The sequence below is a fragment of the Felis catus genome, chromosome C2, assembly GCF_018350175.1.
Source record: "Felis catus isolate Fca126 chromosome C2, F.catus_Fca126_mat1.0, whole genome shotgun sequence".
Lineage (NCBI taxonomy): Eukaryota > Metazoa > Chordata > Mammalia > Carnivora > Felidae > Felis > Felis catus.
In genome coordinates, this window is record NC_058376.1 from 14,777,694 (window position 1) to 14,804,951 (window position 27,258).

Below are 27,258 nucleotides of genomic sequence, written 5' to 3' on the forward strand. Positions count from 1 at the left end.
AATGCTTTAGCTTCAACAATTTGAGGGTGATTTCTCACGGTCTATTATTGCGCTAGGTAAAGCAGGAAAAACAAACAGTCAAACCACATTTAGCACATCCTCGGGAGCCGCAAACTTCATTCTGAGAGAATGATGTGGAAATGTTCTCCTAATCGATTGTCAACACATGAAGGGGAATGCTTTGTACAGCAAGCCTGCATTTCCTGAAGTCATGAGATGGAACTCTATTCAGTTTTTCATTTTCAGATTCTCGACGGGAAAAGAATATGGTTGTGAATTTTCAAATGGCTTACTTTTTACTTTCCTGCTCCATACCTCTTGTACGTGCGTTAACGCTTTGCCTGGGACTGTCTCCTATCTTCTCCGTTTTAATCCTATCTTCTGAGGGATTTTAGGTGCTAAAAAAGCTTAGTAAGAAAGCTTTACCTCATCTGCATCATGCATTGGTCTTCTACATTTGTAGATTGATAGTGTGGCTTAACAATGTAGAAGGTAAGAGTGGGGAATGAAATCTGGAGACAGAGAGACCCAGTCTTAGGTTTTTGGCTGTATAAAGTTTTTATTAAAATAATTGTTTTAATTAAAAAAAATTAATGTTTATTTTTGAGAGACAGAGAGAGACAGAGTGAGAGTGGGGAGGGACAGAAAGAAGGAGAAACAGAATCCAAAGCCGACTCCAGGCTCTGAGCTGTCAACACAGAGCCTGACGCGGGGCTCGAACCAGTGAACTGCGAGATCGTGACCTGAGCTGAAGTTGGGCTCTTAACTGACTGAGCCACCCAGGTTCCCCAATTTCTTTTAATGTTTATTTTTGAGCGAGAGGGAAAGAGAGACACAGAGCGTGAGTGGAGAAGGGGCAGAGAGAGAGGGAGACACAGAATCCCAAGCAGGCTCCAGGCTCCGAGCTGTCAGCACAGAGCCTGATGTGGGGCTCAAACTCACGGACCGTGAGATCACGACCTGAGCCGAAGTCAGACACTTAACCGACTGAGTCACCCAGGCGCCCCTATTAAAATAATTTTTAACACATGACTTAGCGTATCACTATACACTTTTTTTATACAAAAGATGAAAATAATATTAGTTAACTCACAGGGCTATTATGAGGAAAATATATGAGAATTATGGAATATAGAGTAGAAGGTTAGATTTTCAATTTATTGAAGGCACTGTGCTTCAGGCATGTTTGTTCTGAGCACATCCCCCTTGATATACGATGTGCTTATCATTTACATGGCAATTAACATCCACATGTCAATTGTCTATTAGCAAGTAGGGAAAGCATAGAATAGACTTTGGTCTTCATCACTGAGATACCAAAATATATGCAAAGAGCATCACTTTTGCAGGCAGAGGCAAAATAATGGTTGCTTTTTTCAACAATGGAGAAATACCAATTTTGTGTTCTAAGGTTTAGTTGTAACTCATTTAATATATCTCCTTGCTTAAATCTTCATTCGCTGTTTCATTCTTCAGGCAAAAATATGCAAACCTTCCTTAAAAGAGCCCTTACTTGCTGACGTACTACTTTGGATAAACCTCTATAACTTGTTGCAGCGTGTGATGACAGCCACCGAAAAGTTAAAAACAAACAAACAAAACATGAGTATTGGAACAAAGAGCCACCTGGCACCCACAAGCCCACCAGATCCCATTCTTGGGGACAATAGTTTTAGTCATTACTCTATTAATGATTTTGTTGGGACTGCCAAACAAAAACAAAATTACTAATAGTCTTGGAACTCAAAGTGAATGAGCAACAGACATCTTATCTTTGCCTGTTGAACTTTGAAGTTTTGCCAGTATGGATAGAGAATGAAGGTGCAGTGCCTTCAAGCTGCTGAATCCACGTGAACCGGATGCTATCCCCAAAGCTCCGGTCGGTTAATAGGCCTTTGACTCCTGAATGATGAGACTTGTTTGTAAGTCATGACTTGATTATTACCAGAAACTCCTTCTTCCCCAAACGCAATGGAATTAGGATAGCTCCTTGTAGCAGTAGGTACAGAGTCGGGGCTCTCCTGTCTGTTAACCAACCAACATCCCAAACTGTGCCTGGGCTCCCACGCCACCCTCCAATCAATGGGATCACTTGATCATCAGAATACCACAGTCGGGATGCCTAGTTTCATTTTTCCACCTAGAAGATCTTCTGAGTTTTTGTGCTTCAGAATCATTTCTTAGAATATTTGAGCATTTAGATAACCACACTTTATTTTTTAAACTTGTGCATTAGTCTGTCAGCTGTGCAAGGGAACCCATTTAAGCTATCCAAGCATGTGACTCCTAAGGAAACACCATGTGTATTTGAATCCACGACTCACACACTTATTAGCTATTTGTCTTGTACATACTGTAGGACCTCTCAAAAATTCAATTTCCTTTAGTGTAAAAGAGAGATAATGATAGCATTTATATCACAGGTTTATGATGAGGAACGGATGATAAGATATCCAAAGCCACGAAAAGAGTTCCTTGAATATAGAAAGCACTCTATAAATGTTAACTATTATTAGATTATAAATGTATAGAACTTATGTCCAAAAAATAAATGCACGTGGGTCCCTTGACCTAACTCTCTGGTTGCATGAGTCATAAACATCACATTATTTTATATGGCCTAAAACCAAACATTTATACTCTCAATTCCTAAGCATTTTAAATATCCACTAAAGTACATAATAGTGTGCTCTATTCCCTACCAAACATCAGAAATATATTTTGACATAGTTTAAGCCAATACTTTTATAGTATACACACACACACATTTTATCTTGGGTCAACCTAATTCAGAATTTCCTTATAATGCTTTTTCTATTCATCTTTTTAAATTTTTTTAATATTTATTTATTTTTTGAGAGAGATGCAGTGTGAACAGGGAAGGGCAGAGAGAGAAGGAGACATAGAATCCGAAGCAGGCTCTAGGCTGTCAGTACAGAGCCTGACACGGGGCTCAAACTCACGAATCATGAGATCATGACCTGGGCCGAAGTCGGACGCTTAACCAATGGAGACACCCAGGCACTCCTTTTTTTTTTTTTTAATCTTTTTAATTTTTTTGTCTATGTTTGAGCAAGAGAGGGAGATGGCAAGTGGGGGAGGGGCAGAGAGAAAGGGAGACACAGAACCTGAAGCAGGCTCCAGACTCTGAGCTGTCAGCACAGAGCCCAACATGGGGCTCAAATCCACAAACTGGGAGATCATGATCTGAGCAGAAGTCGGATCCTTAACCGACTGAGCCACCCAGGCACCTCAACGACTTTTTTTTTTTAATATTTCTTTTATACTGTGATCCCACTGGGCAGTGCTTTCAGTCCTGGTCTTCACTCCAGAGCTTGTCTGGCCTTCAAGCCACCACATTCCTCTATCAAGGTTAATCGGGGCTTTTTAGATGTAACACCTGCCCTCACATAACATGGAAATGTGATATCTGTAACATTGCTTTGGAAATTTTTATTTGTTCCGCAATTTTCAATGTGCTTGAAGAAAATAATTTGGTATTTGCTTTACTGCTTCTAAACACAGCCCCTAAGGGGCCATTAAAAATTTACATGCTATACGTTTGATGGGAGATTACTTTTTAAAAGAATTGGGGCTGAAATTTCCAATTTCTTAGCTAATATAATTTAAGTCCACTTACATGAGACATTCCATATTCATCCAGCTGGTAAAGAGAGCCAAGAAGAATTATTTTTCCACAAAACTCATTTGATTCTCATGGAGTATCATGATCATGGAATGATCGTTGTCTTTTATGAACCATTTCTGTCACACATATTAGTTGCTGCTGAACATAGGTACATGCTTTTTTATATGGCACACCCCATGAGGAATGATTGAGAAAAGAACCACAACAAAATACAATACCATAAGCAGGGAGGAAAGAGAAGGACTGTATCTCGGCATCCTGTAAATGACCTTCTGAGTCACAAATTACACCAGCAATGGTGACCCATTGTTCTGAGTACACAGCAATCACCTGAAATCCAAGGCAAAACTGTAAGCTGGCTTTTACCTACAAAATACAAGGAAGCATATTTATAAGAGTGTTGATCTAGTTGTTTTAAGTTAGACAACACACTAAGGAGATACTCTTATGTAAATTGGAGAAGGATATTGAAGTCGGCTGTCAAGAACGTCTCACCCACAGGGTGAGCACATAAGCCATCTAAGCCAGCAGGGAATATTCAGATACTCCCTGACATGATAACAAATGACTTAGATAAAGTGATAATAGGTTACAACTGCTGGGTTGGAAACTTCTCGTCCTTTTACAGAATTCCCGGTCTACCTAAGTCTTATCTTGTGGCCTCACTTACCCCAGCTACAGCGTCAACCCACTGAACTCTGTTCTCCCGATCTCTGCCTAGATAGGTCTCTCTGTAGTGACTCGAGACAGAGTTTGTAGAAGCCCACCAGCAGCTAGGAACTATCCTTTTTCCAAACCCTATGAATTCAAAGCCTTCCATTCTTTAAATTGTAGATCTTGCAATTCCCAAAACCTGAACTGTCATCCCAGCATCGTCTGTGAAAACTACTTTTCTACCACTGAATACAGACTAGCCCATAGGACTGGCTTTTGCCTCTCCATACTTCTATAGGTACTGTTTCTTTCTATTATACTCATTAGCTGCAACCCCTCACTTCAAGAATTGACTGACCACCAACTATTTAGTTTCTCTCAGAGATACATGTTCTGTTATCATTACACAAAGAATAGTCAAAATGGGGAAACTGCCAGATACTAAGAGAAATATAAAATAAATTTTGGGGCGCCTTGGTTGGTTAAGCATCCGACTTCTGCTCAGGTCAGGATCTCACAGTTCCTGAGTTAGAGCCCCACATCCAATTCACTGCTGTGAGCGAGGAGCCCGCTTTGGATCCTCTGTCCCTCTTTCTCTGCCCCTCCCCCACTCATGCTCTCTCTCTCAAAAATAGATAAACATTAAAAAATGACATCATAAGTTATTTCATATTCTTTTTCTACCATCATGTGCAGAAATGTTTCTGTCTACTCAGCTAAACTTTTATGGATTTTGAACCTGTTCATGTTTTCCTTTGATGTTTTTTAAGAGTCATTGGCCCACTGGGGTTGCACTTCCTCATATTGCTAAATGCTATGTGGATAGCTTTGGTTGCTGATTTTATAAAAGCGGTAAGGACCGCCCATTTGCAAGGAAGCGTCACTCGCAGTGAGCAGCACCTAATGTATAGAGTTGTGGAATCACTATGCTCTACACCTGAAAGTAATGTAACATTTTGTGTTGCGTATACTCAACAACACACAACAAAAAACCGAAAAGCAGTGACCCTTGAGCAAACACATGGAAGATGGGAGGACACTAGTACTATGCACTGTTCCCCTTTCTTTTCGACGTCCAAGAAGGTTAGAACTGAATTTGAGGCTCAAGAGGCCCCCGTGGTCTGCAGATGTGTGGTCTTTTGTCCCTTGGAGAGGCAGGACAGGACAGCGGTTAAGGGCATGAGCTCCGAATTCAAACCAGATTCAAATATTGGTTCTACTGCTCACTAGCCACGTGACTTTGGGCCCTATATTTCATCTCTCTGGGTCTCTCAATGAAGATAATAAGAGCACCTGCCTCCCAGGGCTCTTTTAAGGATTAAATGAAATAATGTATGCAGATTCCTTTGCATGTAGGAAGAACCCTAAAATTCAGCTGTGAAGGGTGCCTGGGTGACTCAGGCGTTTAAGCGTCCAGCTTTGGCTAAGGTCATGATCTCATGGTTCATGAGTTTGAGCCTCGCATCGGGCTCTCAGCTGACAGCTCAGATCCTGGAGTCTGCTTCAGATTCTGTGTCTCCCTCTATCTCTCCTCTCCCCCACCCATCTCTCTCAAAAATAAACATTAAATTTTTTTTTTTAAATTAGCTGTGATTACTTTTAAAATATCCACTATGTGCTAGGCAGGCACTGTTGCAATTGTGGTCATTTCCAAATTAGAAATAAAAGAAAAGAAAAGAAGAGAAGAGAAAAGAAGAGAAAAGAAAAAAAAAAAGAAAAGAAAAGAAAAAAGGAAAGAAAAGAAAGAAATGAATGTATGTGGTCTCTGATCATGACATGTTTATAATCCAGGGGGAATATCTACCTAATTTGACCTTTCTCCAATATTCAATACTTTTTTGACTACTTCCCTTTTTTTCACATCTTTACATTGATTTTGTTTGTTACACTCCTGATTTTCATTTTACTTCACTGGCTATTAACTCCCGTCTTTTGCAGGCTCCTCTTTGCAAATTCCTTAAATGTAAAAGTTTCTCAGGGTGCCACGTGGGCCCCTTCTCATATCATTCTATGTGTTCCTGGGTTTTTATCATTTTTATTGGAGGCAGCCAAGCACTGTGGTTAAGAATATAGACGATTGAATCATACTACCATGGTCTGAACCCTGGGATCCATTCATACTCCTAGGAGACCCTCTGATCCAGTCTTCACATTGCAGCCAGAATCATCTTTGTAGGAGGCAAATTTGATCTAGTTCTACCTATGTTTATAACCTACAGATGGTTTCTCAATGCTTCAGAATCATATTCCCTTGTCTAAGCCAACAAGGACAGATGAGTTTGGGAATCCAGAGTTTTTCAGATTTCAGAAAGATAATGGGGTGGATTAGCCATACCCCGGGTAGTATCTAGGACAATGCCCCATAATCAAACATACTGATTTATTTCTGAGGCACGGCATAAGATATCCACATGGAGAAGGGGCAGAAAAAATTAATCTGCATAGTTTCCATTAGTTTGAGCCATGCGATTCCATCTAAGAAGAATAAATACTGCATCGTCTTCGTCCTCCAAATTGGTTCCAAAGGATTTTTGATTTTGCAGAGATTTCGGGACCTTTAAAGGATGTCCAAATCCCTACCACGGCTGACAGAACCACTCATAATTCGGTTCCTGTCTGTCTCCAGCTTCACCTTTCATCTCTTCTCTTCTGACATTCTTTCCCGATGCCGAGCTTCTTGAAACAAGACCCCCCTTGCCTGAGTGACTCCTCTGCCTTCAGCCCTTAAACTGAGCTGGAGAGGTGTGCTATCTTTTGAAGATAAAATTAGGGCATAGAGGTATCCGGTGCAAGATAATGGGGGGGGGGTCAGATCATAGAATGACATGCATAAAATACTTAGAGATATGAATTCAAGTTTACAGAGGTCAACATAGACTTTTGAAAGCACACTCTGAAAAAATGCACAGGATACAGAGTTGAGACAGGTAGGCCCAGAGGATTGGGGGCACACTGAGGAACCACCTGCGGTCTCAAAGATAGGAAAGCTGAGACACAGCAAGAAAGGAAAGCAAAGTATTCTAATATGTTTCAGAGATTAAAACAAGTAGCAAGACATGCTGATCCAAGACGGGAGATGGGAAGTGAGGAAGCAGGCCGGGGTGGGGGGGCGGTTCTAGATGTCTCCCGGACATCCCATTTTCAGAGTTGCGTAGATGGTGTACTATAATTTAGGTGGGTGAAAAGGCACAGAAGCAGATCTGAGCCGGGAGACTCTGTTTATGAAGGCAGTTAAACTTCTGCTGGTTTTGCTGTTTTTGTGAAGCATCCAGGGGGATAGGCGGAACAAGGGAAAGTTCGGAGATCTAAAGACAAAATGAGATAGGAGATATTTAGGTGGTGATAAAACCATCCATTTCCTAATTTATCCATTAAGAAACTAGACACAGGCACCTGGGTGGCTTAGTTGGTTAAGTGTGCAACTTCGGCTCAGGTCATGATCTCACAGTTTGTGAGCTTGAGCCCTGCGTCGGACTCTATGCCGACAGCTGGGAGCCTGGAGCTTGCTTTGGATTCTGTGTCTCTCTATCTGCTCGTGCCCCACTCGTGCTCTGTCTCTCTGTCTCTCAAAAAATAAATAAACATTAAAAAAAAGAAAAACAAGTATACAACTTTGATCGTTCTTGAGCAGAGGATTCAGTGCTGAACAAGAAAGAGTAGAATTATTGTCTGCTTCCCCCACCACCCACTCCTCACCCAGAGATTATAGTCAGAGATGTGTCACTCAAAAAAATGAGTCATAGACCACGGTAAATCAGTGATGTTACCAAACCTATGATTTAGTGAGGCTAACAATTTTAATCATGCAAGACTTCCTAATGTTCTTAATGAAGGAAGTGATGCATTGATTTACCTGTTGGCATACACCATTTATCTCATGGCAGAGAGTAACAAACTCCATGGACTAGCTGTATTCTACAGGGCAGACTAGCTGCTCTAGTCTACAAGGCAATTTAAAAATATATTATATTGTCAAATTGGTTTCCATACAACACCCAGTGCTCATCCCAACAGGGGCCCTCCTCAATACCCATCGCCCACCCTCCCCTCTCACCCCCCAAACCCTCAGTTTTTTCTCAGTTTTTAAGAGTTTCTTATGTTTTGGCTCCCTCCCTCTCTAACCTCTTTTGTTTTTCTTCCCCTCCCCCATGTGACAATAAATTTCATATTTAAAAAATTATATGTATGTATATATATATATGTGTATGTGTGTGTATGTGTATATTATAAAGATGATAGAATTAAGTACAAGGTAATAGATATCATAACAGGAAAGCCTAATTTATCCTGGGATCCAGTGGTTATAAAGTGAGGAAAAGCTTAATTATCTTAATTATCCAGGTGAAGGAAGAACACGCAGGCAGGGAAAATAGCGTGTCCTTGCGGTAGGAGAAAGCTGGAGAGAGTTTAATGGTGCAAGAGGGAAAGGGTACAGTGTGAAAATGAAGTTAGAGCCATGGGCAGGGGCACGACTGTGCAGCCTTGCAAGTCACGTGGACGATTTGTGTTTTATCGCACATGTATTCGAAAGCAATGAGAAAGTTTTAATCAAGAGAGTGATACGACCGGCTTTTCACCTTAAGATTTTTCAGGCAGGGATAGGGAGAAGAGATTGGAGGAGACGTTTTCTGAAGATGAGGCGGACCACGCTGGAACTCTCACAGCCCGCCAAGAAAGGAGACCACCTTGAACTCGAGCAGGTGTTCTTTCCCAGAACTGCTTTCTCCCCCATGCAAGTTTTGGAGACATTTTTAATTGTCCTAATGAGTGTGTGTGAGTGTTGGGGGGAAGAGGTGTGCTACTGGCCTCTAGTGGATGGAGGCCAAGAGTCCTGCCTTACAATGCACAGGACAGTTCCCACAACTAAGAATTACACATCCGAAAATGTCACTGATGATGAGGTTGACAAACCCTCTACTAAAAGGCAGGACTAGATGGATTTATGATGAATTTGGAAGACAGAACGGGTCGCTTTGGGGAAGGATTGCATATATGAGGAGGATCCTAAGCATTTTGAGTTAAGCAACTAGATGGATGGAAACACTGCTTACCTAGATAAGAAAAGAAATATTTCATTCTCCGTAGGGAAGAGCAAAAGTTCAATCTCGCACACATGAACGTTTGACACCCTTATGAAACCTCCAAATTGAAATGTCTGGTAAGTAATTGGATATCGGAGCCTAGAATTAAAAAGAGGCATGTATGAAAATATACATTTGAATGGCACAGAATATGGATAGTATTTTAAGCCATGATGGGGACGTGCCTCCTCTATAGGCAGCATGTGTCAAGAGGTGAGCACTACGCCTCAGGAACTGTTATGTACAGGAACCCAACTAAGGTTACAGAGAATTAGGTGGCAGTTAGAAAATGAGGAGTGTGACGTTATGGAACTACATAGATGAACATGTTTCAAGATCAAGGGCATAGTCAGTCACTTGTGTTGAATGTGATTAAAGGTTCACATAAGATCACCCCAAAATGTCCATTGCATTTAGCAGCATAGAGCCACTGCTGGTGATGCCAGTGAGATTTCAGAAGAGTGGTAAGCCAGAGAGAGAAACTATGGTTATTGAAAAGAAAAAAAGAAGTAAGATCATTGACAGACTGAAGGCACACTTTCTTAGAGAATTCTTTCTTTAACAAATTAGGAGAGCTGTATCGTCATGAAGGAAATGACACTGTGTGACATTTTTGGATGGGAGAAAAGTCGACCTTGTCATAAGGCTGAGAAAGCAGAACCATTTGAATGGATGGATGAGAATGAAGCGGTTTGAAACAGAAAAGAAATAATAATTAATCAAGGCCCCAAGGCCAGCTGTGTGTAGAGTGGGGGTGGGGGATAGATATCTCGGGTCACTTCCCACACTGAATTTATACTTGGGGATTATATTTAATCATGAAAGAGACTTATTTCACTTAGAGTTTTCATAAAAATAAGTTTTAAAAGAAAAAAAAACTGTTCATATGCATATATTTGTTTTGGATAAGTACAAAAACAAAAAGTTAATGATTTGATATATTCCTTCAGCTCAGAAATAACTCAGGAGTACCCACCACGTGCCAGTCGCTGGGGCAAAGAAGACTAAGCCCTACTGCTGCTGACCCTGAGGTATTTCCCTGCATGTGGCTGTTCTGCAAATTCAGAAGGCTGAAGTCTAACTCATTCTGCATGTCCCATATCAAAAGGCATCCCTTGCAATTCCTTCTCTATCTGTGTGTGTGTGTGTGTGTGTGTGTGTGTGTGTACCAAATGGATAGCTTATCACATACTAAGATTCTGATGTCAGAAGAGTCAAAGCTCAGCTGAGATGAACACCTGTCAGATAGGAAGGATTTGATTTTGCCTTTAAGGAATGAAAAGGATTTAGAGAAGTGAGCACAACATTCGGCAGAAATTTGTAAGCAAAACAACCAGCAAACTCTTCCATTGGTGCCAGATAAGCAAATACTATAGGAGATTAGAAAACAAATCACCTGCAAAACAAACAGAAAGATCAAATTACATAAATAGCTTTTTGTCTCCAATTTCTAAAAGATGCTTGCAGGCAGAAGTTGGATATTATCGTAAGTGGGGGAGAAAAAGACATCTCTAATTCCAGGACTTTTCTTTATACCATTGATTTTTTTTTTATAGTCATAAGGATGATTTTAACTACTTGGTATGAAGGTAAGTTTTATGCTTCTTTGTCTTTCTAGAACGATGAGCAAAAGAGAAGCTCAGCAGGGAGTGAAATGAATCACTCTCCGAGGTGTCTCATTTCTCACTCCCAACTGAGTTGGCAAAGGTTAGCACACTATTAAAAATTCAAGTTTTTGCAAATGCACTTCATCGGTAGTCAAGTCACTCAAAGTATATCAGTTTTTAGCAATTATTCTCAGCGATAGGCTAAGTGTTTGCCAAAGAATTCTCTGCCTCACATGGAAAAAGAATCCAATAACTCCATACTGGATAAAACATGAGTTGCTTGTTGATGATAAGCTAAATGAGAGGACAAATAGAAGGCAGTTTGAAACAACCATCTCCATGGTAACTTTGCATAAGAGAAAACAGAACTAAAATGATTAAGAAGTTGTTCCTTCAGTGGCGGCATTTAGGGATTTCATAAAAGAGGTAAGACTCCATACGGAGGCCCATCGGATAAAATGCAAATGTTATCACACTGAAATGTTATTTTTTCACGTGGGCATTCATTGCTCACATGATACTCGAAGTGAAAAAGACAAGCTTCTCAAGTTGTTAGCATACCATTGTGGTTCCTTCTGGCTTTGAAGAAAGGCACACGTGGGTCACTAAATTAGTGACAATTCCTATCTCATAAGGTTGTTGCAAGGATTAGATGATGCCACAATTTTCAATGTTTTACGCATGGTAAATGCTCAATAAAACATACATAAATATTTGGGAGGGGGGTGTGGGTGACTGTTAGGAGTGCATTGGTGGTAACAAGTTATACATCCACGCTCAAAATGCCCACGGTCAAGCTCGTGAAGAAGGGAGGGCACTATCTGCATCATGACAAATATCTTTGAAGGCAAACCACACCTTATTTCCAGAAAAAAAAAACAAAAAAGGGACTAGTGCCTTCTATAAATCAGAATAATTAAACAGCAGTTAAGAACACATGAATGTGTTCAGTTATAATTATAGCCTAGGATAATTAGTTATTTTCATGACAAGACATGCACAAGAATGGCAAGGGTCTGCATCATACCCAGTGCAGTGAGGGGATATATATGCATATAAACATGCCTGGGAGATATCACAGTATCTTCTCACTGTAACTCAGCTGAACTCCCATCTCCTGCCAACATGACCTACAGCTGATGTTCTGGAAACTTCTCCTCCCGCTCCCTTGGGGGCTACCTGCGCTACCCAAGCTCCTGCTGTGGCTCTTCTTCCCCCAGCAACCTGGTCTACCGCACTGACCTCTGCTCTCCCAGCACCTGCCAGCTGGGCTCCTCCCTCTACAGAGGCTGTCAGGAAACCTGCTGTGAGCCCACCAGCTGCCGGACGTCCTGCGTGGTGTCCAGCCCCTGCCAGACGTCCAGTTCCTGCCCAAGGACCTCTGTGCTCTGTAGTCCCTGCAGGTCAATTTACACTGGATCTCTGGACTGTGGATCCATCAGAGGCTACTGCCTGGGGTATGGATCTAGAAGTTCCTACTCCCTGGGCTGTGAATTCCAGGGCTTTGGATCCCTGGGTTATGGAGTCTATGGGTTCCCTTCCCTGGGCTATGGGTCCAGCGTCTACTGCCCTACCTACCTGGCTTCTAAGAGCAGCCAAACTTCCTACTGCCAACCAACCTGTAGATCTGGTTTCTACCACCAACCAACTTGTTAAGGATTCTGGACCTGGACTTCACTGCCCTTCAAAGTCAGTCTCTGCAATTATCTGGCTAGAGTCTATATTCTACTAGCTAGAAAAGTGATAATTAAAAAAAATCCTATTAATGTGAAACCATTTATCTCATAGAATACCTATTCTTTTTTTCCTTCTATTTTTCTTCTATTTTCCTTCTTACTTCTTTTGTTCAAAATGGACCAAGTGGTCTTTTTTTTTTCCCCTTCAAATAAACTCATGTAATTTGATATTGGATCATAAGTCAATGTTAATTAAAAAAAAAAGATATCCATTGGGAATTTCAAACCTACTATGTTTTCTCCAAAAAGAAATGTTTAATTTAAGAAACAGGTTCCCGGGTAGGCAGAATTCTCTGACAACACATTGCTCGTTCCCAGGAATTTTTGGCAAGTGGAATCACAGCTTGGGCTGGAGGTTATTCTAAACTCTTCCGCTTATAATCATTTCGGCCTTATTAGGTACCTTACTTTGGTTAAACTACTAATGGGTCTAATCCAAGAAGAAAAGTTCCAGAGACAGCAGTGATGCTTCGAGTGTATTATGCTGTCTGCATCAGATGAGGAAATGTCAAAACACTTTTCATGAGCTCCTTTCACCCACTTTTACAAGCAATAATGGGATTTTGAGGTCCTGATATTATACTAACAGCAGTAAGTGGGTATGATGAAACAAATATCTTAAGTATGAATGAAACTAAACATGTATACATTTTATTATAATAAAATTAATTCACTTTCTAAGAGTTCTTTCTCAACTTGGTGCTTAACTCTCTCCTCCCTTGGTCACTGGACAACCATCTGTTTTCAAAGAAGTCCCTGGGAGCTCCTGGAAATGTAGTCCTATCATGAATAGATAATATTAAGTGAGCAGGAAGATTGGACCTCTTGATATCTTGGGCTTAGATCTGGATGTGATACCCAGGTAGTCTGCTAAACTCTCTTGTTTGGGCAAACACAGTCATCTACATTTTTTTATTTTTTAATTTTTTTTTAATTTTTTTTTCAACGTTTATTTATTTTTGGGACAGAGAGAGACAGAGCATGAACGGGGAGGGGCAGAGAGAGAGGGAGACACAGAATCGGAAACAGGCTCCAGGCTCCGAGCCATCAGCCCAGAGCCTGACGCGGGCTCGAACTCACGGACCGTGAGATCGTGACCTGGTTGAAGTCGGACGCTTAACCGACTGCGCCACCCAGGCGCCCCAGTCATCTACATTTGAAAATACGTAAGTAGGAAGAAAACATGTGTAAGTGGATCTGGGTACTCATTGTCATCACCCTCACAGGCGTTCTTTTCCCTCCCCCCACAAGAACTGTGCTTTATGTATCCCTGCTTATCTGAGCCTAGTCAGTCCTTGGAAAGAACGTTGCTATGCTCCCACTTTCAGGATGGAACCTGGCCAGTACAAGGGGGCACCCCAATCTTCCCTGGAAGTGATTGGTTCAGGATGGAGCACGTGCTCTGACTGACGCCAGTGAGAAACAAGGAGTGATGTGGACAGGTTCTTGCGGTTAAAGTTCTTGTGGAGTTTTGCAGAGCAACCATCTCTTCCTCTAGACCTTGTCGTATCACGTGCATTCATCTTGTATGCGGCCTGAAAATTACACCATCACCTGAAAGACAGTAAAGGCAAGAGAAATGCAAGGAGTAGAGCCCAGACTGTCTCTGGACTTTAGTAAATATGAGCTACTAAGTTTCACTTACTTAAGCCATTTTGGAAAACAATTTCGGTGACTTGGAGTTAACGTTTTGGCAAATGAGACCCTCATTTAAAGGCTGAAACCACCCCGCCTTCCCAAGAACAGCCCGTGTAAGTTTTTTTTTTTTTAATGTTTAATGTTTATTCATTTTTGAGAGAGAGACGGAGCATGAGTAGGGGAGGGGCAGAGAGAGGCGGACACAGAATCCGAAGCAGGTTCCAGGCTCTGAGCTATCAGCACAGAGCCCGACACTGGACTCGAACCCACAGACCGCAAGATCATGACTTGAGCCGAAGTCAGATGCTTAACGACTGAGCCACCCAGGTGCCCTGAGGTCTGTCTATGTTAAAGACCATTTGCAGGCCACCTTTGCCCTGTCCCAATCCCTCTCCACACGACCCCACGTGCATTCCCTCCACCAACATGCACTCCATCGATGCCACCTACTCCTTTCCTCGAACACATTGTGCAGTACAGTATTCTCCCTCTAGAAGGAGTGTCATGTCTTTCTTACTCTTCAAAACCCACAGAAATATTATCTCTCCTCTCACTTTTTTTAGGTAGACTCCACAGTCAAAAGAGTTGACATTTCCAACACAATGGTAGCATTAAATATGCTTATATTTTTGTTAATTACAAGGTTACTATTTTATATTTTATTTCAAGTATTATTTGGTTTAACCAGTACAGTTTTGTCTACCCTTGTTATATCCTTGATGCACACAATGGGATCTTACCTAATGAAATCCCAAAAGTAGTACATACTCGATAAAGGTTAATCTGGTAGATGAATGAATGAAATCAAGCTAGGGTTACAATCCCCAGGATGCATCATGTCAATGGCAACAAACATTCATTCATTTTTGCTAGTTGAACTCAATTGGGATAAGCTGGTTGTCAGTAGGGTCATTCATTTTCTGCTCACCATTGCTATCAAGAATGATTTAGCACCATCTTAATGATGTATTTTCACAACAGCAGTAACCATAGTGTTAAGTGGGAGAACTCAAAAATTAATTCCCACTTCTGGATCACACAAAGGCAGAAACACAACTTCACCAAAAGCTGACCTCAGAGGCAGGCCAGAGTAAGTGCATCTGGGAAAAGGAACAAAAGCAAGTGTATAATTACTATTTATTACTATAAATAAACTATGACACTTTCACATTCAAGACATAATGGAACAAGGGGTTAGGAAATATGGAAGTTATTACTCAAATGGCTGAGATACTGTGGTCCATTCTTTTTTTTCAATTACCCTTTGTTAATGACTACATACACCCTGTGTACTACTGCCTTTCTTTCTTTCTTGTTTTCTTGCTTTCTTGCTTTCTTTTTCTTTCTTTCTTTCTTTTGAATCAAAGTCTGATATCATTGAATTGAAAATGACCAAGAATTATCCCAAGAAGCAAAATTATTTAGAGATATCTTCATAGAAAAAAAATGATGTCACATGTGAATCCTTTTATTATCATGTTCTAAGAGAATCTATCATTAGAAACATATAAAGCTGGCAAGAGACCATTTCCATATTCCACATAGGATCATTATTATGGTTATAATGTCATAACTCTGAGTATTCCAGAGACTAAAAAAATTTTTTTTCTGTATGCATTACAGTGTCTGAGAGGCATTATATGGTACTTGACTCACTTTACAAAATGGTATATTTAAAGGAAGTTGGTCATTGCCTTTGGCACACTTGTTTGAGGTAGACCAATGAAAAACATATGCTTTCTTTACTCTCAGAGTTGCTCCCAAATACGATAGAACTATTCATTTTAAGTCATAGATTTCTATCTGCATGCATGGCAACTAATAGTCTACTAACTTCAGTCTTTGTTCTGTTAAAATTTTCATAAGTAATCTTAATAAAAATTATATGGCTTAAATGAAAGTGCAGATTTCATTCAGTAGGAAGATTTGACAAGATGCCATTTAATGTCCTTTCAACTCTAAGATATTAAGATTCTGATAGAAAATCATAGAATGTGACAGCTAGAAAGGACCTTTGAGATCTTCTCATCTAAAGTCATTATCTTGTAAGATATCCAAAAAGGCAAAGTGACTTGTTCAAATTCATGCAGTGAATTAATAGAACCAGGGCTAGAAGCCAAATCTCTTCACTCTTGGTCTAGTATTCTTAAACTGCCATGCAATCTGTCTACATGAGTGACCTCCTGGTTGGAGAAGAGGAATGGATTTAAATTAACTTAAGTCATTTGGTTGGTGAGATAAAACTAAGGCAAGGATAGAGGAAATAAATTGTGGGAGAATTGAGCTGAATTATGTGACTCAAGGGTGATTCTAACTTATTTATTTATTTATTTATTTATTTATTTATTTATTTATTTATTTTTACTTTAATACAGCTGAGCAAGTGATTAGAAATTCAACATAGGCACATAATCAAATATGAAAGTAATATAAACTGTTCAACTTTATAACCATCAAGTGACAAGCCCTTGAGAGACAGAAACAGGTTGACTAGATCTTTAATGGGAATGAATCCATTCCCAATCTGATCCTTAAAAGAATAAAATGTGCAACAGTTATAGATACAAACAACATAATCTCAAACACACAAAAAAAGATAGTGCTTTTATTTTACCTTATAGTTTTATATCAATCCAAGATTTATGTTGCCATCCGAACAACATTTTGGTTTGCACAAGCATCCTTAACCTGATGAGAAACAATTACTGCTTGTATTCATTTACCATTCAATATGTGGCAGCCAGTTGGGTATCATATATATCATCTCATTTAATCTGTAAAACCACTTGATGAGATTGATACCCTTACAGTTTTCATTTTAAAACGAGGCAGCCACGGCATAGACATTTAAGAGAAGCGTTTAAGGTTTGTGATTGTAGATCTTGGCTTAGAACCCTAACTGGAGAATCCTTGTATTTAATTTCTTTTCCACAAGGATTGTTGATATTGCACCCTCTGGTGGTAAGGACGTGATACTGCAGCAGCAATCATTTTTATCCTTCCAGACCAAGAGAGACCAAGGAATTATTCAATCGTTTAGTAGCAAAATGTCTAGTCACCATAAGCAATCAGGTGACTATTTCTACCTATTTCGCAAGAATACTAGGAGATATACTGTATAATTATCATTATCCAAGTGCTTACAAAGCTAACATTTAGTTTTTAGTAGGTTTCATGGAAACAATCTCAAGGTGACCAGTTGTCCTAGCATTCGTCATTCCACAGTAATAAGCCAAGTAATTCCCTTTATAAATCTAGCACCAGTGAAAATATGTATTTACTCCTTGAACCAAAATTGCATGCCAAAACACCTATTAATTCGGCACTCAGTTAAATAGAATGTGCAAGTCAATGCTTCAGCCCAAAGAGAAAAGGACACGTGGGGTGGCCTTATTCACAAATGACAGACCCAGCATCACTATTTGACATTTGGAGATTGGGAACCACACAGGTATTTGCTAATTTGCTACACATTGTGAGGTTAATGAGAAGGCACTCTGCTGGAGCCAGTTGTGTGAATGCTGGCCTCGATGATGTCCTGCCTCTGTCCCCTCCAAATCTGGCAACAGGACTTTGTCATGCTGACAGTGAAAAGTGGTGCTCTTTTTCCATGGCAAAAGCTTTTTAAAACATGCCTGCATACGAACAAACATTATTTTAAAATAATTGACTCAGCCTCTGCCATGCTAATAAGTGGCTTTCTTGATGACTTTGCTCTTACTTCACAAAGGAGTAGCTGAAAGGTAGGCAATGGTTATTTTTTTTTCTCTTTAAACTCTGTACCCTGGCCAATTCTTGAAAATCTTGTGTATGTCAAGGTTTCAGAACTCCATCCCTTGAGACATTAACTATAATTTGAATACATTTAACACCTTCCATTTATTTAGCAGCTTCTATTCATTAATTTTTCAAAACACATCAATGGAGCTCTTATTATGTGCCAGCCAGGCTCTGGGCTCAGGGCTGAAGATAGAATAGTGAGGAAGACATTCACACTTTTTGCCTTTATGGAACTCATAGTGTAGGGGCAAAGGCACAGTGAAGAAACAAATAAAATCATTATAAAGTAAGATAAGTTCTATGAGGGAAGAAAAACAGACTCTGAGAATGCAGTCTTTTCTCAAACAGGGTGATGAAGGCAAGCCACCTTTCGAGGTAGCTCTTAAGCTGAGACACAAAAGATGACGGAAGAAGCTGTATGTTGAGTCCGAGAGGGCAGAAATGGGATGAAACAGACAGGCAGAGGCACGTGCAAAGTGCTGAGGCAAAGAGAGGCTAGACATGCTCAAGGGCCAAGTAGAAGCCTGTGCCATGGAGGATGTCGGGCAGAGGGAGATGACAAGATTTGGAGTTAGAAAAAACAGGCAGCACTCAGGTTTTGCAAGGTGCTGTGTAGGCCAGACTAAGGAATATGGATCTTAGTCTCAGGGCAATGGAAATCCATTTAATACAAGCTACAGTGGAAGTATTCCATGCAATGATAAATACAACTATGCATAAGATTTAAACGGGTTATTGGGGTCATGTGGACAGCATATTGGGATCTGTAAACACACAAGACTGGTCATTCAAAATCTTAAATAGCTTGCATGTGCTATGAAGGCCTTTTGCACAAGTTGAGCAGGCAGCTTGTCAGGCTGAATGTATTCAGGTGCGTCCGTTGAAATATATGACATCCCCGGGCCATCACATATTGAGGAGGACTTGTATCAGGTTCCTGAATGTTCTTGGTTTTCTTCAGACCTGAGAAAAGGAGCCAGAGAATGGTGCTAAGAATGCACTTCTATTGTTTCACAGTCAAGAGCTGAGCTAAGTGAGTTATAGAAGGTGCCATAGAAATTATGCTCGTAGGCCCTATGTTATGAGTATGACATTATACTAAGTACAGTGGCTAATGTGATAAATGTAAGACTCAGTCATTCTAAAGTAAAAAAACAGGGCACAACAAACAAAAATGAAAAGTATATCTGAAAGAGGATTGTTACAAAGGCAAATATCACCCGTTGAGAAGCACAAATAGAAGTAAAGACACCACTTGGTATAAATACAGTCATCATAAAGAATGTGTCAAAGTCCATTGATAATTCAGAAGAAGTAGTAACCTGCAAATAGGAAGATCCGGGAAAAGCTTCATAAAGAGGCAACATTTATATTTGACCTTCAGTAAGAGGAGGGAAACAAAATGGTAGACAAAGAGAAAGACATTCATAGGACAATGGTCACTGTCACTACTTTGGGTGAACAGTAAGAAAAGATTTCATTGTCGAGTCCTTCACACATCCTGATCAATTGGACAGACAAAGATCTGAGTAGAATGAGGGTTGGTTTAATTGGATTGGCTTCTGACTGAAAATGTCTTGATCACATTATTTTCTTTTGCCAAAAGAGCCTCTCTGAAAACTCTAGTGCTGAATACTGATTAGTACGCAGTTGGCTATTTCCACATACATTTGTTTTGTCCATTTACCAATATGGAGAGTCATGGTGATTAAGAAAAAAAAAAAGGTGTTAGCTTGGGAGGCATGTTGGGACTCATATTTGACAAACTCCACCCGTATGAGTCAGCTTTGGGGCTAACATGAAAGCTATATTGAGGACTCAAAACTGATCAGCTTCTTTGTTAATAGGACATTATCTTCATATGTTACTAAACAAAGTGCTAATGAGATGTTATACTTCAAATTAGCTTAAGCAATGAGGTGGAAAGGAGTCTTGAGAAGAAGCCAACACCCAGTTTTCTGAGTATATAATCTCGCCAAAAAGGAATCTTCAGATCTGGCATGCTGGGTCCTTAAGACCGACTTCAATCAAGGGTTTCAACAGTATGTCCGAGAGCCAAGGCCACTCTCCCAGGAACTTCTACAATGTCCCACCACTCTCTGCCATTGTACATGGGTCTAAGCTCATAAGCTTTGAAGATGGATTTTTTTTACCCAGCAGCTGCCATGGCAGGACCTGGCTCCTGGACGACTTTCAAGAAACCTGCAGTGAAACTACCAGCTGCAAAGTGCCCAACTGTAAACAGGAACTGGGCACAGAGCAGAGCTGCATGCAAAGTGCTTGCCTCCCCAGAGTTTTCCAAACAACTTGCTCTAGTTCCAGGCCCTGTGAAAAGACAATATGCCAATCAGGACGTTCCTCAGCAATGTTGGCGTGTGTTTCTCAGCCTTGCCAGTCAGGAAGCAGCCAGAAAGTTATAGTCCAGAACTGCCAGCCTGTGAGCCACGTGGCAAAGAGTTGTCCACCCAAGACTTATCTGTGTAAGAGTTGTCAGACTCTGGAATGTGACCCTGGCCAATGTCAATCTCAGAGCCCTGAATCTGGTTCCTGTAGGCCTCCAGTCTATGTCGCACCAGGGCCACAACTCCTGGAATCTTCTTCTAACACTTATGAGCCAACCTGCTGTGTTACTGGTGGTTTGCAACTGCCTAGTAAGTGAAGAATGCAGAGAATGTGTAGAGGAGATAACATAGTCTAATTCAGATAAATTGATTTTCCAAGGTATCTAGGAACTTTTATTTCTCTAAATACGTATTATTTTTTGTGTGTTTGTGAGTGAATGGACAGGTCTTTTGCTATCTACAAAGAGAAGAGATTTTGGTTTTTGCTCTTTGGGGCATTTCTGGTAGGAAGCTGGGATTGGGAAGCGTGTTAAATATTTTAGGTCACTAGGACACTATTTGCAGAGCACTGAGAGTTGTAACCAGTAACTAACTGAGTACTGGTTATTATCAGCGGAAACACTTAGCACTGAATCTGGTTTATTATAATATATAAATGTAATGTGCGCCTAATCTCAGAAATCTAGATTATATTGTAGTTTAAAGGGACCCTGAACCCTGTCTAGTCCCATGAATCTGATGGGTTCAACTCTATCAGACGTTGTCCGTGTTGTTAATAACATCAGAACCGCAGTTGAAATCTGTATCTACCTCCTGTCCATTCACTATTTTATCTGCTGTATCACAACTCTCTTGTAGTCAACTGTGAGATTGAATCTATTGCTGGAAAAGTGCAAGAGAATTTTCAATTTCACTTCCATGGACTTCATAACCACATAGTAGCCAGAGAGCTTTGAATATAATGAGCTCCGGCTTAGTGGATCTACTACATTTCTGCTATCCGTCTTCTTCTTTTCACTATTTCTTAAGTGTTTTATGAGTTGGGAAAACACTCTTCGTGTTAAATAAATTTACTGCGTTTAGAATTACAAACTTAATTGTCACATTATTTTTCTTCAACCCTTTTATGGGTTTTACGTTACTGGGTTTTCTTTTTCACCAGATGAAAATGGTATAAATATTTGGAAGAAAAAAAAAGAGAATATGTTCCATTACAATTGTTTGTACAGTATGAAGCAGAATAAAAGAACATGGTTGTGGTAGTCAGCAGCAGAAAGGGAACATCCTCAGTATGAAGATCATAAAACCGTGGGGCCAGAATGTGTGGAGATACATTAATTTTGCTTAGAATAGCTTGGCTATTGAGAAGCTATGGGTGTGCTCTTAAATGGAGTTCTCGGTTTTCAGAGTGACATACGGGAGTGGTGAAGAGCATGAACTCTGAAGTCAGATTTTCCTGGGTCTGAATCTCAGCCTTGCCGGGTGAGGGTTGTTTGAAACCCTACCGTGAGGCTCTGTACAAATTATTTAACGACTCTCACCTCCGTTTCCTCAAGTTCAAAACTGCGATGTTAATGATAGTTCCACTGTGAGACTTAATAAGTTAATAATTTGAAAGTGCTCAGCACATGACCTTGTGTATAGGAAATGCTCAGTAAGATTTCCCAACATGATTAGCTAGCTCGGAGACACCATACGAAGAGAGGCAGCGATCTGTAGAGAAACCCAAAGATCTCTGACAGATTAGGAACGCCAGTCGTCCAAAGAGTGAAAGGCTAGCTGTTTTGGATCTTGAATGATGCAGGTAGCACTTTCCACCAAAGGAAATGCTAAGAAAACATACTCCATGCCTCGTGTAGGTGAGCTGGCAAGTATCTGAGTTTATGACAGAGCTGATGTTGATTTGCGCATCTGTTATCCTAACAGAGGTGATTTAAGCCTAAAATCCATAAACTACCACGAACTGAGGTGCTGCCATAGAGGGGTGGAGTTGATAGATAGCCGAGGCAGGTCTGAAAGAGGCTGAATGAACACTGTTTGGTCTCATCAATATTAACAGAGCATATGGCAGCCACAACAGCAGAGTCTTCCTGCAGCAGGGGACCTTGACATTGAGCTTCTGAGCAGAGCAGTGCCGGCAGTGGCAGAGCACTGTCAATGCCAAGGAGAGCTTTCATCTGCATGGAAGCTTCTCAGTATTCCTGTCACAGCCAATCATGAAAACACGGTTGAAATTCATGCACAGTGAAGATTGTTACTAATGCGACTCAAATGGGAGGGCCTGGGAAGAGTATAACTCATTTTGGCCACTGTTTCTGAAGACAGGAGGAAAACCAGCTCTTTCATTTGCCTTCCAAGTGTATGTTCCTTTAATGGGTGTGGCTTGTTGGGAGGCAGGATATTGGTGCCAAGTGGCTAAGTGGCTAAGTGTGGTGTGCGTGTGTGTGTGTGTGTGTGTGTGTGCGTATGGTGAGCAGGGGAAGGCAGGAGAAGGGAACAGCAATGTTAAAAAGTGTTTTCATTTTTCCACATACTCTGTGTATCATCCTAGACCTTAATTCATTCTTTCCAGGCTGAATGTGATCACTCCCCTAAGGGGAAGTTAGCTGAAGAAGGGGTCAGTATCTATCTAATCTAACCCAACATGTAGCACATTGGAACTCATTATAGAGAGAAATTGTGTGGATTCAGGAACTAAAGATTCTTGGTATTGGAATAGATAATGGTAGGGCACCTGGGTGGCTCAGTCAGTTAAGAGTCTGACTCGATCTTAGCTCAGTTCTTGATCTCACGGTTTGTGAATTCAAACCCCACATTGAGCTCTGCACTGACAGTATGGAGCCTGCTTGGGATTCTGTCTCTCCCTCTCTCCGCCCCTCCCAGACTTGTACTCTCTTTCTCTCCTTCACTCATATGAGGACTTTAAGAGACAAAACAGATGAACATAAGGGAAGGGAAACAAAAATAATATAAACACAGGGAGGGGGACAAGACAGAAGAGACTCATAAATATGGAGAACAAACTGAGGGTTACTGGAGGGGTTATGGGAGGGAGGATGGGCTAAATGGGTAAGGGGCACTAAGGAATCTACTCCTGAAATCGTTGCAATATCTGCTAACTAATTTGGATGTAAATTTTTAAAAAAATAATAAAAAATAAAATAAATTAAATAAATAAACATTAAAAAAATGAATAGATAATGGTGTGATAATGTGAAGGATATGCTTTGTAGGCCATCTCTTGGCCTTGGAATATACCGAAACTTGTTCAAATCCAAATTCTGCCATTTACCAGCTATGTGCCCTGGGACAAGGTAACATTTCAAAGACTCGGTTCCTCTATTATAAAATGGAGATAGAGGCACCTGGGTGGCTCAGTAGGTTAAGCGTCCGACTTCAGCTCAGTTCATGATCTCACAGTCCGTGAGTTCGAGCCCCGCATCAGGCTCTGTGCTGACAGCTAGAGCCTGGAGCCTGCTTTGGATTCTGTCTCCCTCTCTCTCTGCCTGTCCCCTGCTCATGCTCTGTCTAAAAAATAAATAAAAACATTAAAAAATTTAAAACAAATAAAATAAAATGGATATAATGTCTAAATCACTGAATGATTGTGACAACTACATGACATCATGGACATTAAATGCTTAATGAAGTGTTTGTGTCAACTTATGTAAGAATCATTTGACATTTCATCTGATAATTTGCTTTTTGGGCCTCAGCCTCCATTTATTCTCATGATTTCTCTATACCGGATTTGAATTTTAAGACAGAGGCCAGGAAAAGCCCTTCCATTATAGGTACAAAGGTTACACACAGTATGGAACATAACCCAAATAGTCTGTGCAGTACTCTCAAAAACTGTAGAAGTGACTCAGTGGGTACATGCTAGAGAACATTCCTCATAGATCAAGGAAATTCCTCCTGCTTGAACAGAAAGGCTCTGGTTGGATTTGGTCATTGGTATCACCTACCCTAGACTCTTCAAGACATCAATAGCTTAATAGCATGCTTTTCTCCCGGAAGCTAAGCATAATGAATTTCAGGAACATTTTCTTGCTTATGCAATACAGTGCCAAAAGCCATAAGATGACTCTTATTAATTTGGTCCTAATTGTTTACCAAGCACTGTATATGTACTTTTCAACTTTAAGTTTAAACAACCTAGTCAGATGAGTACAATTTTTTTAATCTTCATTTTTTTTCAATGTGATGAAGACACATATAAATTAAGACACATGTACATTAAGACACATATAAATTAAGAAATCCAAGATCATGCAGATGGGAAATGATGGATCCAGGATTTTAATCCAGTGAGTTTGACTTCAGAGCTTGAGGTATAAATCCTGGCTACCAGATGACATTGTATGTTTTGTCCCCAGAGCAACCCAAATATGGGGGAGATCTCTGTGTCCTATAGAGGTTCTGAATAAATAAATTTAAAATTAGTCTGGTTGTATTTTATTGTTGTACAATTGTATGTCATCTACAGAAACAACGGCTAGAAAGAAACAAAGTTGTGGATGAAATAACCAGGGAACTAAATATAGCCGATTGGATGCCTTAATTACAACCAGGAATAAATGCTAGAAAGGATTTAGGCATATTTCATTGGAGTTTGTGAAATATTATAGATTTTCAATATCTTAGAAAAGAACATGAACATCAGATCATGTGAAATTATGTAATCTAAGTACAAGAAAAGGTGTTTAGACAGTATGGAGTCAGATGTTTCTACAATGTAAGCTTGACTGTCTTGATGTTGTTAGCAATTCTGTTTTTCATACCCTTAGTCCCTCTATCTTTTTAGTTAAATATGTTCCTTTTCAAAACTCTGAGCCTGTTTTAGATATTAGGGGGATATGAGAACATTTTAAGTTTATTTATTTATCCAGAGAGAGACAGAGACAGTGTGAGTGGGAGAAAGGGAGAGAGAGAGGGAGAGAGAATCCTAAGCAAACTCCCCACTGTCAGCACAGAGCCCCACACAGGGCTCGAACTTATGAAGCAGCAAGATCATGACATGAGCTGAAGCCAACAGTCAGAGGCTTAACCCACTGAGCCACTCAGGTGCCCAGAGGACAGCATTTTGTTCCGTGTTGCATCAGAGTCCCTGACACCTTTCTGGAAGCCAGAATATCTTTCCCTAGTTCTGGTTCCCATTTCTACCTTCAGCGACTTCCTGTTACTCCCTCAGTTTGAAATTCATTCACTGCAATTGGTATTCTTCCCCTGGAACCCAAATGGAAATAATGATTATCAATTACAAAAATAGCTAAAAACGGAACAATGAGCGCAAAGCAAGAGTCCTTTTTGATACAATTGATTACTCACTAATACTGGTTATATCAGAGCTATGGCTTTGGTTAGCAATAACATATACTCTAGGGAGATAGACACAAATAGGGTAAAATCTAAAAATTAAATGAAATTTTGAATTAAAAAAACACATCTTTGTGGTTGCGTAGTATTAAGAATTGCTGGCTTTTGTATAATTTTCTCTGGTATTGTATTGTATTGTATTGTATTGTATTGTATTGTATTGTAGTTTAGAGAGATAGACAGCATATGAGCGTGGGAGAGAGGGAGGGAGGGAGGGAAGGAGGAAGGCCGGGGGGGAGAGAGAGAGAGAGAGAGAATCCCAAGGAGCTCCACAGTCAGAACGGATACTGACATGGGGCTCCATCTCATGACTCAGGGATCATGACCCAAGCCAAAATCAAGAGTCTCACACTCAACCGACTGAGCCACCCAGGTGCCCCTCCAACCCCCTGGCTTGATAGAAAGAAATTCACTAATGGGATTCAAAAAGAGTTATTCCTTGGAGCCCAGAGGCAAAACCAATGTGCTTGGATCCAGTCACAAGAACAAAGGAATCTCAATACTGAAAATGGTAGGGTCATTGCCATTCTTCCATTACTCAATATGATATTGCTTCTAGTGCAAGACCAATTCCCCTGCAGGAATTCAGGAACTACTAATTGATGAAGATAGTGACAAAAGGAGACGGAAAGGCCAAGAAAAGGCTAAGTATAACACCTCCCTTATCAGGACACTGCTTACCACTAGTGCTTTGTGGACAGTGGCATGCTACTTATTTAAATTGAATATGCAAAGTGGAACACATGGATTAAAAAGCCCTCTTCCACTATAGACCCTCTCAACCTTTACAGTAGGGTTATTAAAGGTTGTTCATGTTTCCCCTTGAAATGAGCCTCATTCACTCCTACACTCTCCATGTTAGGAAACCTATGTAATAATGCATTTTGAAAGCCCCAAAAACAAAGAACTATCCTCTAAACTTCATATTGTGTTAAATTAGGTTGCAGGAGAGCGTGAACCAAATAAATTTTAAATTTTAGCATATCAATATTCTCAAGTGCTATAACGTATTTATCCAATGATCAGATTTATAGTAGATCTCAGGGTTTGTAATAATCACAGATATACTCACCAGATAGTAGAACACCCATTACTACTGAAATAAATACTTTTCAAAGTTTATTCTCAGGAAACAGAAACAGGCATTAGTGCCGTTCTGTCATTTTTCACGTCTAGGTTTGTTCGGCAGGTTGCTCAAAGTGGATTTGCTCCCGGTTTCCTGTGTCCTGTCTCCCTGGGGCTGCAGCTGGTGGGGGGCTTGATCCCCAAGAGTCTGGTTTAATTTCCTGCAGTAAATGAGTATGGCAATCAAAGTATTGATCTTGAGGTGGTCCTGGGGGGACTCCTAATGCCAGGCCAGTGGTTGGAGACCCTTAGGCTACAAATGGAATT

At 40.4% G+C, this 27,258-nt stretch overlaps 1 protein-coding gene and 1 pseudogene across 1 annotated transcript; both read left to right on the plus strand.

Annotated features, from left to right (window-relative positions):
• Positions 1-12,080: 12,080 nt before the first annotated feature.
• LOC101083025 lies at positions 12,081-12,785 on the plus strand (annotated as a pseudogene).
• Positions 12,786-20,102: 7,317 nt separating this feature from the next.
• KRTAP27-1 (keratin associated protein 27-1) lies at positions 20,103-21,584 on the plus strand. The gene has a single exon (XM_023260855.2). The coding sequence runs from the start codon at positions 20,190-20,192 to the stop codon at positions 20,802-20,804; it is 615 nt and encodes a 204-aa protein (XP_023116623.2). The 5' UTR covers positions 20,103-20,189; the 3' UTR covers positions 20,805-21,584.
• Positions 21,585-27,258: the final 5,674 nt, after the last annotated feature.